At 44.3% G+C, this 18,369-nt stretch overlaps 2 protein-coding genes across 2 annotated transcripts in view; both read right to left on the bottom strand.

Moving 5' to 3' along the window:
• The window catches only part of Itga1 (integrin subunit alpha 1), a 152,292-nt gene that overhangs the window by 123,056 nt on the left and 10,867 nt on the right, over positions 1 to 18,369 (bottom strand). The window lies entirely within an intron of this gene.
• Positions 15,048 to 18,273, bottom strand: Pelo (pelota mRNA surveillance and ribosome rescue factor). The gene is made up of 2 exons (XM_021179796.2): positions 16,226 to 18,273; positions 15,048 to 15,988 (listed from the first exon to the last, which is right to left on the bottom strand). Exons 1-2 carry the CDS (start codon positions 16,949 to 16,951, stop codon positions 15,557 to 15,559), a joined length of 1,158 nt encoding a protein of 385 aa, XP_021035455.1. The 5' UTR covers positions 16,952 to 18,273; the 3' UTR covers positions 15,048 to 15,556.

Genomic DNA, 18,369 nt, shown 5'->3' on the forward strand with positions numbered 1-18,369 from the left:
AATTCCTAGGCAAATGGATGGACCTCGAGGGCATCATCCTGAGTGAGGTAACCCAGTCACAAAAGAACACACATGATATGTACTCACTAATAAGTGGATATTAGCCCAGAAACTTAGAATACCCAAACAACATGTTCTTAAAGAGCACTGTGCGCAGTGAGTGACGGACGTAGTAATAAGAGCTAAGCTCACACCCCAGAGGTTTGGTTCTTGCAGGAAGTCCTTTACAGCACAGTGGCTCAGGAGCTCCCAGTTAAACTCTGCCTAAGTACACTTCTCAGGACACGTGCATGTTCTGGATCTTCTTGTCATGAATCTGAGTCAATTTTGAAATAGTTTTACCACGAGCGTGCGCACACACACACACACACACACACGATAAACAGCAATTCCATTAAAACCTACTGGTGCAAATGAGTTCTAGTGAGGTGCAATCCATTTTACCATATGAGTTCTATACTCGCACCTCAAGGGAGCATATTTACAGAGCTATATATATATATTTTATTTTCAACTCAGTAATCCACTCTAGAAATACTCTTTTCCTCATTAGACATTACTATTCATCTTTGGCACAGACAAAACACAATTATCTAAGTCTCTAGATTTATATAATTTAGCCATTTCAAAGACATTGCAGTTTCTTTGAGAGGAGGATAAGCTCTCTATGGCCCAGATGCAAACTCTTAGAAATAATTCTCAGGTAATCCTTCTTACACGTGCAGTGCCCACAAACCTGGAACAGCTGTTTCCATGACAACACATTTAGCCTTTCCTGAGCATATATTGTGTAACCTCCCCCATATTTCCAGGTGATATTGTTCTTTATATAAGAGGCTTATGTAATAGTTTAGTGAGGGCCGAGGTAGTAGCAAAATCCAGCCTTGGCCCTGGCTTTCCCAAAACCAAGCCCAGGGCACGTTCTCCCTTACTCCTTTCTTGTATTCAGTCATCCTCGTCCACTAAACTCCAAGTGACTTTTATGAAAAACTAAGGAGACCAAAAATGGGAAAACAAGTTTTAGAAAGATTAACATCTCAGTAGGTTTAAACGAGACTAAATGTTTAACAGAATAAAATTCCTCAGATATGATTTCTTAGTGAGTAGCATTAAAGCTTTATAATCTATCAACCATGAGAAGTTTTAAATAGCTCTAAACTGAGTCCAAATTGATGCAAGTTTATCGTCGGCGTGCTTCTTTTTCCCTTTCTATTAGGGCGCCAGTTCCATCAAAGCAAAGGGATCCAGCTGTTGGGTGACACAACTTGGAAATGGTGCTGCCAAGAAAACCCCCACCTGCTGTAACCAGTCATAACACAAACTTTTATGTGATATTTTTTTCCACTTGATTTTGAGCAGAAGTGAAATGACATGGAGCGGATAGGCGCACTGCTTCCCAGAAACTCGCTGGAAAAGATGGTTCTTACGTGTCCTGGGCAAAAACCTCTGAGGAGCTCTGGGGGAAAACCTGAATACGACGAGCTTAGAACAGTGCTTCTCAACCTCCCTGAGGCTGCAGCCCCTTAACACAGGTCTTCATGTTGTGGTGACCTCCATTCATAAACTTATTTTGTGGCTTCTTCATAATTGTAATTTCTGCTGCTCTTATGAATTATAATATAGGAAGGCAACATGAGAGCCATTTGCGGTGACTTGGAATGATTCCCCTGGGCTAATGAAATAAACACGAGTTTCATGTATGGAGCACCTAACTATAGGTGCTCATTTAACTGTCATCCTTTCAAAGAAAAATTGTCTGTATTTAAAAACATAGATACGAGCTTTGTTTCTGCTGGCATAATAGTTTCCTTTGAGAGTTGACAACTCGACATTGAACGACACTTACTGAGACCTAGGGAGATTTTTAAACATAACAGGTAAAAGTGTTTTGAGTATTTATTCTGGGCCAGGCCTTTTTTTAACGGAAAATGAGTTTTTATGCAGCACATTCTGATCACAGTTTCCCTTTCCCAGGTCCTAGCAGGTCCTCCTCCCACCAACCTAACTCCGTCATTTCTTCTCTCTCTCTTTAGAAAACAAACAGAGATCAAACAACAACAACAATAATAATAATAATAATAATAATAATAATAATATAATACAAGAAACACAAACACACACACACAAAACAAAACAGAAAAACCCACAAAACTATAAAATACAGAATGAAAAACCATAATATATAAGCAAAAGACCAGTAAGCAAAAAAAAAAAAAAAAAATGCCCAAACAACATTTATCTTACTTTGAATGGTGACTCTGAGGCCCCAGGTTACAGCAGCAACAAACTTGCTTGTTTAAGACAAGGTCTCACTTTGTAACTCAAGTGGACTGGAATTCACAAAACAGTCTAGTCTGGCCACAGACTAACAGCAGTCCTCCTGCCTCAGATTCCCAAGCTCTATGATTACAGTCACAACTCACTGTGCCTAATTCAGTTTTTTAAAAAATCCAATAGTACACACAAAGTATTTTATAAACAATAACTCTGAGAAGCTGGAATGCCTCCTCCTTTCTCCGATGAAGAACTCCAGTGTAAGAGGGGAAGCTGGTGTTGGCCAGGAATTCTGACCCGGAAGCTGTCTCCATCTAGCTGTGTTCTTCCTTTCGCTCCTCAGTTGCCCCAGCAGCTTCTGGTACCCACCCTGTGAGATTTTTTTGGAGATTGCATTTGTGGGAACTGACGGGGATCAACATATAGGAGCATTTCCTTGATCCTTTGTAAAGATCATGACCTCATGACCTTCTGGCAGTGTTGGAAGACTTTAAGGAGTCAGAGCCCACTGGAAACCCAACTTCACAGGCAGTCCAGCCAGGGGTGCGGAGGAGTGAATGAAAATCACAACTGCCTCGTGTGTGCAAGCAAGGCTGGGATGACAGGTCCGTTTCAGCGCAGCATCCTCATCCTCTGCAGGATGTAAGGCTAAGGTGCATCCTAAGGGACCTTCGTGTCTTTGCAAGGTGTGGCAGGCACAGTACACCTCAGGCCCTCCCCTGGAGCACAGCACGCACTAGGGCTGAGCTGAAAGAAGCTCAGAGACTAAGCTGCTCTCCCATTACCCTCTCAACCCTTGCTTTGTAAGACTTTTCCTCAAACACCATCCTCACCTCCTCTGGCTAACCCTGAGCAATCTACGCTCCTCTTGAAGGACCTCTGCCCTTACTCTTGTGACTTCTACCCTCCTCTCCCTCCTCCTCCTCCCCCTCCTCCTCTTCTTCCCCTTCTTCCCCCTCCTCCTCCTCTTCCTGTTCCCCTTCTTCCCCCCTTCCTCCTCTTCCTCCTCCTCATCCTCCTCCTCCTCCTCCTCTTCCACCACCTAGCCCCATTGGCAGCACTGGCACTAGGCCACCCTATACCCACTGCTCATGTGGCTTTTACCACAGCAGTTTTCCTTCTACTATCCTGTCCCCTCTCTTCTCAGCAGGCATTCTTACTATAAAATGTTTGGTTCTAGACAATGCTTAACAACCCTCTTAGCTCTGAGGAGGTACTCAATGTGTCTGGTTGGTCTTGTTAAGGAGATGGGTCCTGTCTGTCTCCCCTAAGATAGAAGCAGATCACAGAAGACCCCAGGGCCTTGTGAGCTTACTTAGAGATTTTTTTCCCTTCCATAGAAGCCCACTGAGATCGCCGTTTCTCCTCCTGTTCTTTCCTATTTCTTCCCATTGCCCCTGTCTTGAGAGTACAGGAATTAGTTGTAGCATCTGTCTCCCAGATGCCCTGAGAAGTGTATAATGCTGCTATCCAGAGGCTGAGGAGGTAGATGAGGTAAATCACAGAACTGTGACTTGGACCTTACTTTGCCAGGTTTTAACTTAGTGTCACTGACCTTGAAATTAACAAGAGTGGTCACAGCTTTAACACATAGAAGTCAGTGGTGCTACTATCTGGGCAGGGAAACCGAAGTTAGTCACCGAAGACTAATTGCAGCATTGGGCCCAGATACTCTTATTTCAGAGACTTCCTTCATCCTTGGCTACCATCTTCTTAGATGTTGCCTCCCTACTTAGGAAGTTTGGGGGTTTTAGTTTTTGCTAATGATACATTTTCAATTAAGCACCCCCAATTCTGTTGAGATCATGATCCAGTTGGAGTTACTAATTTTATTATGTAAAAAATTTCATATTATTCATTAGTATCATAAACACAAAAAATAATCCTAGAAGTGTTGGACTTAGGTTCCTCTTTTGAATACCTTTTTGGGTTTGGTTTGTAAAGACACAGTCTGATGATATGATAATGTAGGCTTGGCTGGACTGGAACTTACTATGTTGATTATGCTATATTCAAACTCACAGAGATCTGCCTGCCTATGCTTCCTGAGAACTGTGATGTCCTTCAAGTAACAGTATTTTAAGAATCAGTGATTGCTAAATAGGTAGTCATTTACCTTCAAAGCTATTACTGAAGGTTTTCCAAGCATGGGGAAAGAGTGTCCCTTCTCTTCTTGTTCAAGAAAGGCCCTGAAACTAGAGACACCTGTAATCCAGGAATACACCCTCTAGTGCAGTGATCCTTCCAACACTGTCCTAGGCAAAAGTCTCTCCTGCCTATGCCAGTTGTGGCCAACTGAGTCAGAAGATGGACAAGTGAATGGAGAGGTGGTTTCCAGGTAAATGTACATCCACTCCAGTAGTGACAAGCGCGACAGGCCTCGAAAAACCTGGGCGCTGTCCCGAGGCAAAAAGTTCACAGAAACTTAGTCTCCTGGAACTGGGGCATCCTGCATAACGAATGATCCAATGTCCTTGCTTTAGTTGGTAAACGGATTTGTGTGCTTTCCCTTAATATTGCTTTATTATAAGTGCCTCTATTTGACATATAGCTAAGTTAGATTCTAGGCAGTCCTTGAGCCAACCCTGGGCATGGAGAGCTAAGTCACTGCCTTATACAGGAATTTACCATTATCTAGGAAGAAGGAAGTTTGTGATCTATGGAGGAACCAGAGTAGATACTTAGAACTATAGATAGCTGAGTTACACCCATACACAGGTATTTACAATGGCCTAGGGGGAAGGTGGACTATACAATAGACTAGAACAGGAACTATGACAAGGGCATGAAGCCTTCTAAATTTAAGCTGACCTTAGGTGGGGCTGCTTTTGAATCCCAGTTGTTAACATTAAATTTTATCCCAGCTGATTCCTGCCAGTCCTTCCGTGTTTGCATTCCTCTGCTTTATGTAAGAATCTGGTAACCTCTCATTGTACCTTGCCGGTGTGTCACCTAACTTCCTTAATTTCTTCTGTATAAAAAGTTTCATGCTGGACTTGACAAATTACATTCAGATCCAGCACACTCCCTTGTGTAGAGTCTGTTGGTCGCGCCAATTCCCGCCAACTCTATGCCCATCTGCCGGAACCCCTGATGCCCACGGATTAAGGGGGCCTGATTAGGCCTAGTCGATGGCAGGTAAACATCTACCAGGTAGATTTTAATTTCAGATAAACAAATGATTTTCTAGAATTATATGTCTTATTCACTGTTTCTCCGATGCTGGCTCTAAATCTGGCAATTATAGGAAGGTGGAAGGAACACATGTTTGCTATAGGCTTTGTTAAGCTGGGTTGATTTCTAATGATTTTACATTTACTTATTGATTTATTGATGTGCTCTGTGTGTGTGTGTGTGTGTACATGAATGTTCACCATAGCTAAAACATGGGGGAACAATTTTGGGAAGTCAATTCTTTCCTTCAAGCACATGTGTTCCAAGAAAGGAACTCAGGTGGTCAGGGTTGGTGACAAACACCTTCACCTCAGTCTCAGAGCCATGCAATTGGCACCTTAATTTTATATTTTATTTTAGGGGAGTATAAATTTCAGTAGACCTTGTTCTTTTGGGATAAATATTTGTGTATTCACACTTGATATCCAACAGGAGATGTGGACATGTTTGCTGGCTGATTCTTCAAACTGTACTCAAATTTAGATAGCTGGATTGGAAGACAATTTGTAGGTTCAGAACATGTTGTGTGTTGAGGATCGGGAGGTTCAAAATCATCTTCCTCTTCTCTGGCTTCTGTTTCCCTTGGGTCCAAAGGACAGAAGCAGAGTTGAGAGATGCAAAGTGGCCTTGGCTGACCCCAAGCCAAGCTGAGACTGTGGAGCAAGGCATTTCCTGCGCTTCCTGCACTTACTTCCTGATGCTTCAGACTAATGTCAAATTCCTTGCCCTGATGTCCTCATGCTGAAAATATAAGAGAGCAACTGACTCTGAGTATTTAAAATGAGCCTCTATTTACAATCTACCAATAGGACAGGTACTGTTGGTGGACCAGGCAATTGTTCAAACTCTAAATTGTTCTAATTGTTCTAATTCTAAAGCATCTTGTGGTCAGACAAGGCAAATCTAATGCAAGTGTGCAGAAAAATCATATAAAAGGAGAAGTAAGGTTATATTGATTATTTGACTAGTGCACATGGTTGGATAATTTCTGTTCGCTATGCAGGTATGAAACCTGCATTAAGACTGGCCTCAGCTTGGGGGTCACAGATGACTCAGCACCAGTACCACTTTCTCTAGCAGGAGCCTGAGCTGGACCTGAACACCCTTGTCTGGCCACAGGGTTCTGACATCAGTACAATGTATGATGAATGCCCCAACACAGGACAATGCCTGGCTTTGGCAAGGCACCTCAAGAATGGTAGTCCTCTAGGTTTCCTGTTTGAAAGAGGTAAATGGCTGTTTTCTTAGGGTTTGTATCCTCAGCATCTACACCCTTCCCTGTGAGGGATGGAGACTAAATACAGGCGATGGAGTGGAAAGAGACACAACACAGGCTGTGAGTATGAGGCCAGCTTCCATCCTCCCTCCTAGACCCTAGAAAGCGAGAGTGTAACCTCTGGAAGGCTAGTCTGATCGCTGCAAATCATAGATTGCACTCAGAGGCTCTGGTTTAGGTTTAAGCCCAGAAAATAGGTGATAGGTCAGTCAATGAAGGTGGTGCTTCCCACATAGATGATCTCAGTAGCCGAGTTCTGACTATGTTTTCCCTTCTTTCCAATTGAAGCTTCATCTTCTAAATATTGCTTTAATATTTACATTACCAGAGTGGATTTCTACACACGACTAAAAAATAGGAGGGAAATTGTGGTTTGTTTCTGACTTACGAATGCCTAAAATATCCAAGGAAAGATACTGAGAAGTAGAACAACATTCAAATAATAAACATACCATAAGAATTGATTAGTTTACATGGAGTGGAAGATGATGTACCTTCTAATAAAAGAATTAACATTAACATCACTTGACTGAACTTAATAATGGGTCAAGGCTGATAAAGAACCTGCTTCCATGCCATGGGTTCACTGGTTTCTATTGTCCATTTCTGTCATTATTGGGGTCTAAAAGAAGGTGGTGATCACACTCTCTCTGTGCTCTCAGTGACATCTATCAGCTATGATTATATGATGTACCTATCGTGAACATCATAACTCAGAGGTGGTCTGCCATGTCCCTCCACATCAGTCACCAGAGTGAGCGGCTTCCTCTCCTTGCCCTTTGTACTGTGAGGTGAGACATACTTTTGTGCCCAGCCATAAAGGCCTGAAAACTGAGAACTATGTTGATATCCCATCCCCATCTCAACCTAAGTCCCATGGAGGCCTCCTACTGATCTGCTCCATACACTGCCTTTGATGGAGACTTTGGTAAGAATTTCTGGCAGAAGAGACACAAGGCACTTTTTGGCACATTCCCATGGCTACTGTGTTATCTCGATTGTATATGTGGTTTTAAAAAAGAGACAGCAATAGAAGGAACAAAACTCAGTTAATTGAGCTCTTATCAATTCCCAGTTGCTTTTTTTGTAAATATGTTTTTACAATTTTTTTTCAATTCCTAGGAAAATTGTATTGTTATTCCCTTTTATAAACTAAAGCTCATGACCCTGAACTTGAGGATTGTGAAGGCAATGTGACTTGCCCAACATTCTAGAGCCCACAGCCAATGTCCTCACCACACCAAGTTAGTAGAGAAATATTTAAAAGCTGGACTGGTACCAACAACCATTTTTCACATGGTTCCGAACAGTTCTGACACTCCCCTGTTCCCAACAAGACTGTTATCCATTCTATGCAACAGAAGAGTATTATGTTCTTGTTCTATGGGACGAAATTCTTGCATCTTCAAAATATTCTAAGTTCTCTCTTTTGAGGAATAGAAACTTGTTTCTCTAGTTTTGAAACCCCCCTACTGTAAGTCACATGTACAGTAAAAAAAAAATTATCGTTATTTACAAACTTCTCAGTATTACTCTTGGGAAGATATTATAGCAAATTAAAAAATACATAGAAGCAGCCAGTTCCCATGAGGGATTAAAGTATGTTCCTCTTGCCAAGTGCTTGACGCTGCCTTTTCTGCAATGTTTGTGTCCCCTTCCCTTTCCTCACCAGAGAGCTAATTCACGCTGAGACCACACAGAACATATTAACGACATCTGACTTGTTGGGGATGACACCTCCCAGGTTCAACTTGGGCACAGATAAGAAGCAATTGCAGAGCTTTCAAAATATGTAGGTGCCTAGGCTCCTTTTCCCAAATATTCTGCTTCATTTAGGCATCAGGATGGTTGGAAAACTCTGTAGGTACCTGATCCGGTCCACTTTGAGAAATCATAGGTCTACTGCAAGGAACATTGCAATCAAAACCAAGCCATGTGTTTCCCCGTGGCCTGCTTCTCTGGGAGAGCATGCAGAGATGATAGGGAAGAGAGAACAAGAAGCATAGAGGCAGGACCCTGCAGCTTGGCAGGTCAATGGAATGTGGCAAACTATTCAAAGAAATCGCTGCAAACCTCAAGATTCTTGCGTGCCAGTTGACAACTGGTTTAAACAACTTTCCCCTTCATATTCGAGTTCAAGTGCCCCCCAACAGCTTTGGAAACATGGGAGTGTTTGGCAAAACATTCCAAGTCACTGACCCCCCAGCCCTGGAATTTGCTCCTAACAGGCTCTGCTCCTCTGCAGCCAGCCAAACCCAAAGCTTGGCAGCTTTTGGAAAATGGTACAAAACAGATTGTTTTTTAAGTCTAAGTCAGTAAAATTTTATTTTTACACAGCTTATAAAATAACCAGTAGTTACTGTTAACTGCTCCAAGCATAGTCAGCGAGGCCTTCAAGACCATGAAACCAAGGGCCACTCTTCTGTATGCATACCCCTCCCCTCCTTGGTGATAGCATCCTTCATTCATAATGATTGGTACCAGTCATAGAGCCCCACACCAGCACACCCACAGTGATGTTCTGAAGGTGGTATAGGGCTGGGCATAGCCTACACTAGTGATGGTGCTGCTTGAATTGAGGCCACAGTAGCCAAATATTCCCACCTTTGTCTAAACTTATATACAATCTTGGGGTGGCCCAGGGCACCACCTCCTCTTTCACAGGTTGTAATCCAATGGGCCACCTTATTCACAGGCTGCTCTCCTAATAAACCAGTGACAAAGGTCTCATTCAGTTCTGACAGCCTACAATCCAAATCTTCCCATAGTCCTTGTCACCATAGACCCGGCTGGTATATAACTTTCTCCCTGTTCTATGACAATTGGACTCTGAAATCCTGTTCAGCTCTGGGGAAGAGCCACCAACCAACAGGTCACCACAGCTGCCACACTGCCAGTCTATTCATTTTTTAAAGGTGTGTGTGTGTGTACATTGACATGCAAATGCATGTGTGTGTGTGTACATTGACATGCAATTACAGACATTAGCACAGGGAGTCAGGTCCCCTGAAGCTGGAGATACAGTTGTAAGCTGCCTGATGTGGGTGCTGGGAACCTTTAGTCCTCTGCAAGAGCACAAAGCTTCTGAGTGTCTTAAGACTCGGCAGAAGAGTCATCTCCTCTTTGCTGTGCTACCGAGAAGTAAGCCAAACTCACTCTTCTAGTTTAGGAGGGTGTGTGTGAGTCACAAGCGGGTAATGGCTATTATAATAACATCACAAATGTCACAAAAGGTTTCCACATAAGTCCTCTGAGCAATGAGCGCTGATACTCACTTTTTACCCAACTTTAACCATTTCCCTCATCTTTGAGGGTGGGACTTGACGTGACACTTGTTTTTCCACATCTCCTCTTCTCAGTTTGTTAGCTAGAGTGTAAAAAATCAAATATCCAGAGAAACTAAAGACTAAATGAACCACAACTTAAACAAATCACCAGGGATGCATCCCCGGGCTTTAACAGGAGCGTCCTCCCTAGCCTCCTCCCTAGCCTCCCTGACCTCATCTCTAGAGACCGCTGTGGGATGCTTGTGGGCTGAAGTTTCAGGTCTGGCCTCATGTCCTCATGAAGCTAGGCTGGGGTAGGAGCCCCTCTCTCTGGGTTTCCTGATTGATGAATTCCCATTGAGCTGTGGAAGGGACTGTGGTCTCCCTTCCCTTTAGAACCTTGGGAGCTAACAATGTACTGCCGCACAGTTGGCACTTGGTAAGTGGCTTAGCAAATAGGCAACCAGGGTGTGGAAATGGAGACCTGCTTTGAACATCAGAGATGATGCTCAGGGAGAAATTACCCTCCCTAAGAAGAAGAGTAGTGGTCAAATAGGGGGGTTAAAGGAACACGAGTCCTGAATCATGTACTATGTCCTTACCCCACCCAATAAACTCCCAATACATGCCGGGAATAGAAAAATGTGTTAGAAGTTGGAATGGGATAAATCAAACAGGAATGTAGAGGCTCTGAAAACCTCCTGTTTGTGTGACTTTGAGCCTGGTGGCCTTCAGATTATACCTTCTCTATAGAGCTCCTTTCCAACTGAACCTCTTGGGATGCTGAAAAGCACCTTCTGCTGACGTATACTCGAATCTTTCTCTCCTTGACCTCAGTCAAAACCACTCTTGCACATACTTGTAGAGGAAAAAATCAGCTATAAATTATGGTGACAAGAGCAAATGAGCTGAAACACAAGATTAAAATGTTTTATATCCATGGAGCCATCTTTCACAACGGTGTCAGGCCGAAAGTTCTGGTCAATGTTTACACGGAGCCCTGATGAAAAATTCCAGACATAAAATGTCTGCAACCAAGACTTGAACTCAGAAGGCCCTCCCACCTCTGAACACATTTCACAACTGGAATTCAGTGGCAACTGCCTCCCTTAACGGAGGTCCAGGTTCCAATCTGAACTTGAGTTTTCTTAGTGAGACTTATTGAAAACAACAACAACAACAACAACAAGCTACATACTAGTTATCTGAGACTGTCATCCTAAACGTGACAAGTAAGGATTTACCAGTATTATGTAATAATTTTAGATAGAGGAATGGGGGTGAGACATGTAGCATAGCAAGAGAGTACTCACCTGACAAAGAGGCACTGCAGTCGTCGTCGTCATCATCATCATCATCATTACATCATCATCCCCACCACCATCATTTTGTAGACAAACCATTTTGAAAGACATACTATTCCCACTACTCCCTTGACTTCTTTAACAGGATCTGTTCATGTGTCTCAGTTTTTTTCCTCACTGCAAACACTAACTGCTATTTCACAGTCGTAACCCTAGGCCCAGACTAAGCATTTCTCTTTGGTTGGTGTCTCAGGATTCACCCAGGCTGTAGTGGTTATTTCCAACAGCTATCGTGACTTCCCTGTAAGCCTGACCATCTGTGGTGTTTGTTCTCCAGTATCTCATTTTCTTAAGCCTATGTCACAAATGTAGCTACAAAGATGCTTAGTAAGTAATTGCATGTTGGAGTACTGGCATTTCATGATGATAGGCTTAGGGGATGGAGAGAGAGCTTCGTAGGTGGAGTGGTTGCTTTGACAACAGGAGAAACTGAGTTTGCCTGGAGATTTCAAGTCACCATGAATACAATGCATTCATGACAAGTGGCAGCCTCAGCAATGAGTACGTAACAAACGTACTGATCACCTCTTCTGCAAAGATTTAATCCGCCATGCAAAGTTAAACACATATACGTCATTTCTCAGTAACTTGCCCATCACGTTTAAATAATACGACAAACATTGTTTAAAAATAAAATTAGTAAACGTTTGACTTATATCCTGATTTCCATATGTATAAAAACGTATTTAGGTAGTAGTTGGGGAATCTGCTTCAGAGCATAGAAACCAAACCAAAGAGCAGGGCTTAAAGAAGTGAATCAATAGCAAGTAAACGATTTCACTGAGAATTTTTTAGCCTAATCTGAAATACAGCTTATTTTTGAGACAAGATCTTGCTATGCCACCTAGGCTAGCCTAGAACTCACCCTCCTCCTGCCTTAGTCTCCTGAGTGCTAGGTTATAGGCAGGAATGTGTTAGCCTGTATTCATGATTCCTGTTAGTCATTTTTTAGCTCTTCACTTTAGGTGCTTTTCATTGTTGGAGAACTCATTTAATGACAAATATGTCAACAAAACTGTAGGTCTACTCAAATAAAATGTCAAAACAAGTATTTTCTATTCTGACAATAAAAATAAAACTTGACAAAAAAAAAAAAAAAATTCCCCAAAGAGGTGAAGATTGTGAGAGAAATCTAGATGCCTATCATGTCAGGCAGCATGAAGGCCTTGGGCAGTGAAATAATCTGTTAGCCTACATTATAGCTTATAGCAGTGGTTCTCAACCTTTCTAACGCTGCACCCCCTTAACACAGTTCCTCATGTTGTGGTGACCCCCCCATTCTCAACCATAAAATTATTTCTGTTGCTATCTCATACTACAGTTTTGCTGTTATGAGTTGTAATTTAAGTATCTGATATGCAGGCTATCTCATATACCAGCCCCGTGAAAGGGTCATTCGACTCCCAAGAGGGTCTCAACCTATAAACTGCCTTACAGCTTGTTAATGCTTGCTTGCAATGAAGAATAATGAAAACAACTTTTAGTAAATTAAATCAGAACACTCCAGTGCATTTTTTTTTTTTAAGTTATGGCTTTCCGAGGCTGATGTGGGACAATCTTACTGAGGCCCCAACCTCAACTGACTCGGAGAGCACTCCAGGTGTCCCAGACACTTCAAACTGACATAAACTATTTCTGCTTCCAAGTCAGCGTCTGTCTTTGACTTCCTACTTAAATTGTTGCTTTATCCTAACCCACCAAAACCCCTGACATTTGTCTTCAGATTCTACTCTGTAACTCTGAAAAGTGTGCAGCCAAGCCACGTTGACCCTCTCCTGACATTTTTTAATGGCGTCCTTTGATATGGACTGGAGGGTGTATGGCCTCCTTACTGATGCTATTCCTCTCAGTGGCTTCCAATGCACCCTTTTAACCGGTCTTCCTGTTTACACTCTTGTCTCTTCCTGTCCATCGCAGATGTGGCTCAACAGTGATTATTTATAAAACAGTTGCTCTTCACCCATCTGCCTGATTCCTATTATGGTAAATCCACACTCTTCCGGAGACACGTCTGCACTGAGCCCACCTGCTCCCGCTAGCCCATATCTCAAGTCCAAGGGTAAGACGCTGCCGTTCTTCCTAAGGAACAGCAGATGAACTCACTGAGTTTCTAACACTGAAGGCTCACTCTGACCAACAGCAATGACTAGAGTTTTTAACTGAATTGTTTTTATCATTACTTTTGTCCCTATGATAAAGTATGAATTATACTTTGGATAGCAATGTAAACTATGACTTAAGAAAAAGAGTTAAGATTTCCCACATACTTTATATACATAAAAACTTGCATTTACTTAGAGGTGACATAGCTACCTTAGTATAGTCAGTTGATCTGAAATGTTGACACGCAGCCCAATGTCCTGTCGAAAGGCTATCACCTACATTTGTGCTGGATTTTACTCCACACAGCAATCACCTGAAGACTCTGGAACAAGCATCTTCTCACTCAGAGCAGAGCAGTGGATTCAAAGTGCTAATACAGCTGCCCGGGATGCTGTCCTCCTCAACCCACCTGCAGATGGCAAGCTCTGAACCCAGTTCTCACCTCTGTGGTCTACTGTAATCTGCCGCAGTAACTTATGTATCTTTAAGACTGGATCTCATTACAAAGGCCCAGGTCTCCTTGAACTCACAGAGATCCACGTGCCGCTGCCACCCCAGTGCTGAGGATAGAAGGCTCAGGCTATCATGCACAGCACTTCCAGGGCAGAACAGCTGTTTGATTAGTCTGGGCTGCAGCTTAGCCACTCATGAGTTCCCAATGAGAAGCTATGACGGTTCCACAGTGAACCCTTGCTCTAAAATGTATTCACCAGTGATTAGACTTCATTTTAGTGCTAAAGACACTACAGCAGCAATGTATGTCCTGAGATTAGGGTTCATCACCAACTAGGTCCTACATTTAAAAACTATAATGGCTTCCTCTGTATTCCTATTACGTTATTTAAGAAGATACTTTTAATACTGCCTTAAAGCTAACTATTAAAACGAAAGGACAACCTGAGTTATTTTTAGGAAGTAGATATAGATATATCATGAGTGTATCAGTTCCCAGCATCATTTATCCAAAAATAACTAAAACATGTTATATACCTCAAGGAAGCCAGTAGATAATAAAACCTTAAGTATATACGATAAAGACATCTGTGATCCAGACTTCAGACAGAATTCCTAATCATGTGCTACACTGAGGCTTGTAAAAGATTAAGCTGCAATTCCTAATTTCCAAGGTTCCCTCTCTCTAAGATCCAAGTTATGTAGTTGGAAATATTCTAAATGATAATTTGTAGAAATTCCTCATCTACAGTAAGGATTACTAGACTACAACTTCATGAATCAGTCAACTCCTTGAACATGCTTTGTTCAAACATCGCATAGTCCAGTAAGAACGTGAGCACAGACTAATGCCACAGGCACCCTGGGAACATGAAACACTGACAAGCCACAGTAACTAAACACAGCAAGATATGGTACCATTTCCATGTCAAGAAACGTCCAGTTTCCCCATTCATCAGCCACACAGTAAGCAAACCACACTTTCACCTCAGCTGTAGAGGCCTGATGAGACTATGCTGAGATATCTAGAAGATCAAACCTCTACTGTCTGAAAATAATTTCTCTACAGAAAATAGAACCACAAAGAGCAACAAGCAGATCTTTAAAATGATGTTTAACCAATCTCTGAGAGAAAAATAACATTTAGACTGGCTTTATTTACTGTTTGGTTACCACTTCAAATCGTGAATGTAGTCAAAATCTTGCGGGGGGTGGGGGATGGTGTAGGGAGAGGGGAGGGGAAAGCTAGAAAGAGGTGAAAAAGAAGTGGAGCACGAAATGAAACTTGGAAACACCAAGTCGAATGGAAATAAATGTCAAAAGAGATAAAAGCCTTTTAGGAGGAAAACCAAGAAAAGTTGGTATGTGGGGTTTCATTGTCAAACCCCCAAACAGCCTTTTTTTTTTTTTCTTAACTACACAAGTTGCTGTTTCCAGGTATTTAAAAAACAGTAACTCGAACTAGAAAACATAAGCTTGGACATCGTTGTGATTTATTTAATTTGAATACATGTCCTGCCGACCAAATCATAAAACACTTAATGTGAACCCAACACACAAGAAACCCCAGCAGGATCAACAAGCGCCGCTCTGGCACCTGCCAAGGATGCTGAGGAAACCAGGGAAGAAACTATTAACTGCCATTCTTAATCCTCTTCAGAACTCGAATCATCCTCTTGGTCAGAAAGTTCTGGCACTGGGAAGCGGAGAATGGCGGCTACTCCCGTCAGCTGGCCCAGCTGTTCCCCCGACACATGGAGACTAGAGAATATCCTTACGGTGCCTGCATTCTCCTTCACACTGTCCACCAGCCTGACATACCGGCTCCGGGTGGCCACATCCTGATGCCGGAAGAGCTCATCACTGACGAGCAAAGTGTCTATGGCCAGGGCTTCATTGGCCCTCTCCACCTGCTTGAGTCCATAGAACGCTCGGTCGGGCTCGTGCTGTAACATTTTGTAGAAGTCATCCAAGGCTTTTACTTCGCCGGCTGCCTTTGTGTCTGAAAGGCGGCTCGCTACGGTAGGGTCGCAGAGGGCCTCTTTCAGGGAGTACTTGTGTCCAGAGGAGGCGTGCACCTAGAATCACAATTATAAAAGACAAAGAATTTCTGAAAGTATCCATTAATCAGCCCACGATGACATCAGACAAACACATGAATAAGGCCTAACCTGTTTAAGGACTTGGGCAACTTTTTAAAGTGCTAGATACTGCAGGGTTCAGTTCTTCCAATCTCATTTATAGTCCCAGCTAAGCCTTCTGCTCCTCCCCATTCTAAAACATTAGGAAACTCTCTCTGGGTAAGACTTTTTTACCTGAAGGAATTTGGAGCGGTTTTCCAGGAGCACTTTATTGTCCGTCTTCACAGCTTGCTGAAACATGTAATCGCAGAACTGCTCTCGCACGAATCCAGGGCTGGCCACCAGAACGCACTTTACAACCTCGAAGTTTATGTGGCGCTGGATGGCCTGGACCACCTGTTCATAGAACCGCTCCAGGGCCCGGTCATGCTGGGAGCAGTTGCCTTTCCGTTTCCTGGGGATGTTCACCTCCACCTTGGCCCGGGTAAGGGTCATGCTGGGCGTGACTAAGCAGACGTGGGCCAGGCCCTCCTGCATGACCACAGCTGCCACATCAGCGCTCCACGCCGGGTCGCAAGCCTGCTCGATGCGTTCCAGAACCACACTGTCCCACTGTTTCTTGGCCAGGGTGAACTGGCGGTTGGGCTCCAGTTCGATGGTGTGGTAAGCCCCCATCTTGACATACTCATTCTCTTGGATATTGGTCCCCTTCACCCGCAGCTGGCAGGCCTGGGAGTCAAAGTCGATGGCCTCCACGCAAAGGGTGAGGGTGGTGCGGACACGGTTGCTCCCCACGCTGCCCGTGGAGGACTCGGTCTGGACCTTGCGGATGGTGGAGGCGCGCAGGCTGTCGCCCACCTGCACTAGATTGTAGGTGTGCCACATGTCCTCGGGCTCCTCGGGGACGAGGGTGACCTGGCCCGCATTGTCCTTCTCGATATCCTTCCTCACGAGCTTCATGACCTCAGCAGGGGCTCAGTTCAGAACAGAGGAGGCTCGGGGGGAGAGGGGGGGACCCCAGGAGGGGGGGCGGGGCAGGGAAGGGGCGGCGGGCTCAGGCCCGGAAGGAAACACTACCTCTGACTCTTGCAGCTCCGGACAGCACTTTTACCCCACGCTTTTTCTCAAGTCTCCGCGCGCTGGCCCACGCGCGGCGCGGCAAAGCTCACGCTCAGCACGAGTCAACTCTCGGGACTTCCAGTCGCCCGCCCCGCGAAACCGGCTGACGCGGCGGATCGCGCAGGCGCAGCCCGCCTCCCGGCGCAAGTCTGTTGTGGGTCCCTACCAGAGAGGCGGGGCCTGCCGGCGGCGCGCGCACGCAGGCGCAGTAAAAGGAAAGGCTCGTCCTGGGTAAACGTCAAAGGAGGCGGTCAGCGCTCTTAAAAACCGAGCTTTACCCTCCCGGCGCATCCCTGTGTGCGAGCACGTGCCGAGTACGTGAGTGCAAACATATGCATTTAAGCTGGGTTTATCATTCCGCACCTTGGCGTGAAGCCAGCTTCAGAACTTATGTAAAAGTGAAAAGCGCCCTCAAAAGTTCAGACTTGTCCCCCCCACTCCATCCCCCGCGAAGTTCAAACTCTGCCTGGCTTTGCTCGCTCTTTCCCTACCAGCACTTAGACCGACGCGCTTGTTGGCTCAGAGATATCCAGAAGCTGTTTCTAAGAACTAGTCACGTACAGTCTGGGCTCAGCAACGTGTCCAGCTGTTTTCTGCGCCTGTTACCCTGTTTGCACGATCCAGTTAACCCAGATGTTAAAGGACAGGGCCCAGAGAGAGCAGTGGAATGCGTGGAATGTACCCCTGGTGGACCTCTATGTAGCTTGACCTGATTGATGTCCTGGGAATCCCAGAATCCAAATGGGCCAACTCAGCGCAGCAGTCTCTGAGGCGTTCAGTGTGGGAGCCTGACTGCAATAGATTAGCGGTCGATCTTCCCTGCCACTGACTGGCCAAAAGTTGAGGATATGGGAAGTAAAGATAAGCTAATCTAATATGACCACCCCAAAAGAAGAGCCAAAGAATTGGTTGTAAAGGAAAAGAAAAGAAAAAGAAAAACAAACAAAAATCCATTCCGTTTCTCCCATCCCCTTTGGTACAGTGGCGATGGAAATACAGAGAACTCTCTTTCTGAATGAAGACAGTGGGGGAGCAGAGAAATCCTAACCACATAGGCTCGCTCACTGCGTTTTGTTGCAGAGCTCCCTATCCTTAATTGAGGAGAGGAGGTTAAAGGGAGGCTTAATCGTGTTAACTGATGTCAGCCATCTTTCTTAGAGGTTGGTGTGTGTTGCGCGGGGGGAGGGGGCTGGGGGGAGAGGGGGGTCCAAGACTACAGTATAGCTTGCTTTGTATCCTCTCCCCCCCCTCCGCGTCCT

This window comes from Mus caroli, chromosome 13 (genome assembly GCF_900094665.2).
Source record: "Mus caroli chromosome 13, CAROLI_EIJ_v1.1, whole genome shotgun sequence".
In the NCBI taxonomy this organism is placed as follows: Eukaryota; Metazoa; Chordata; class Mammalia; order Rodentia; family Muridae; genus Mus; species Mus caroli.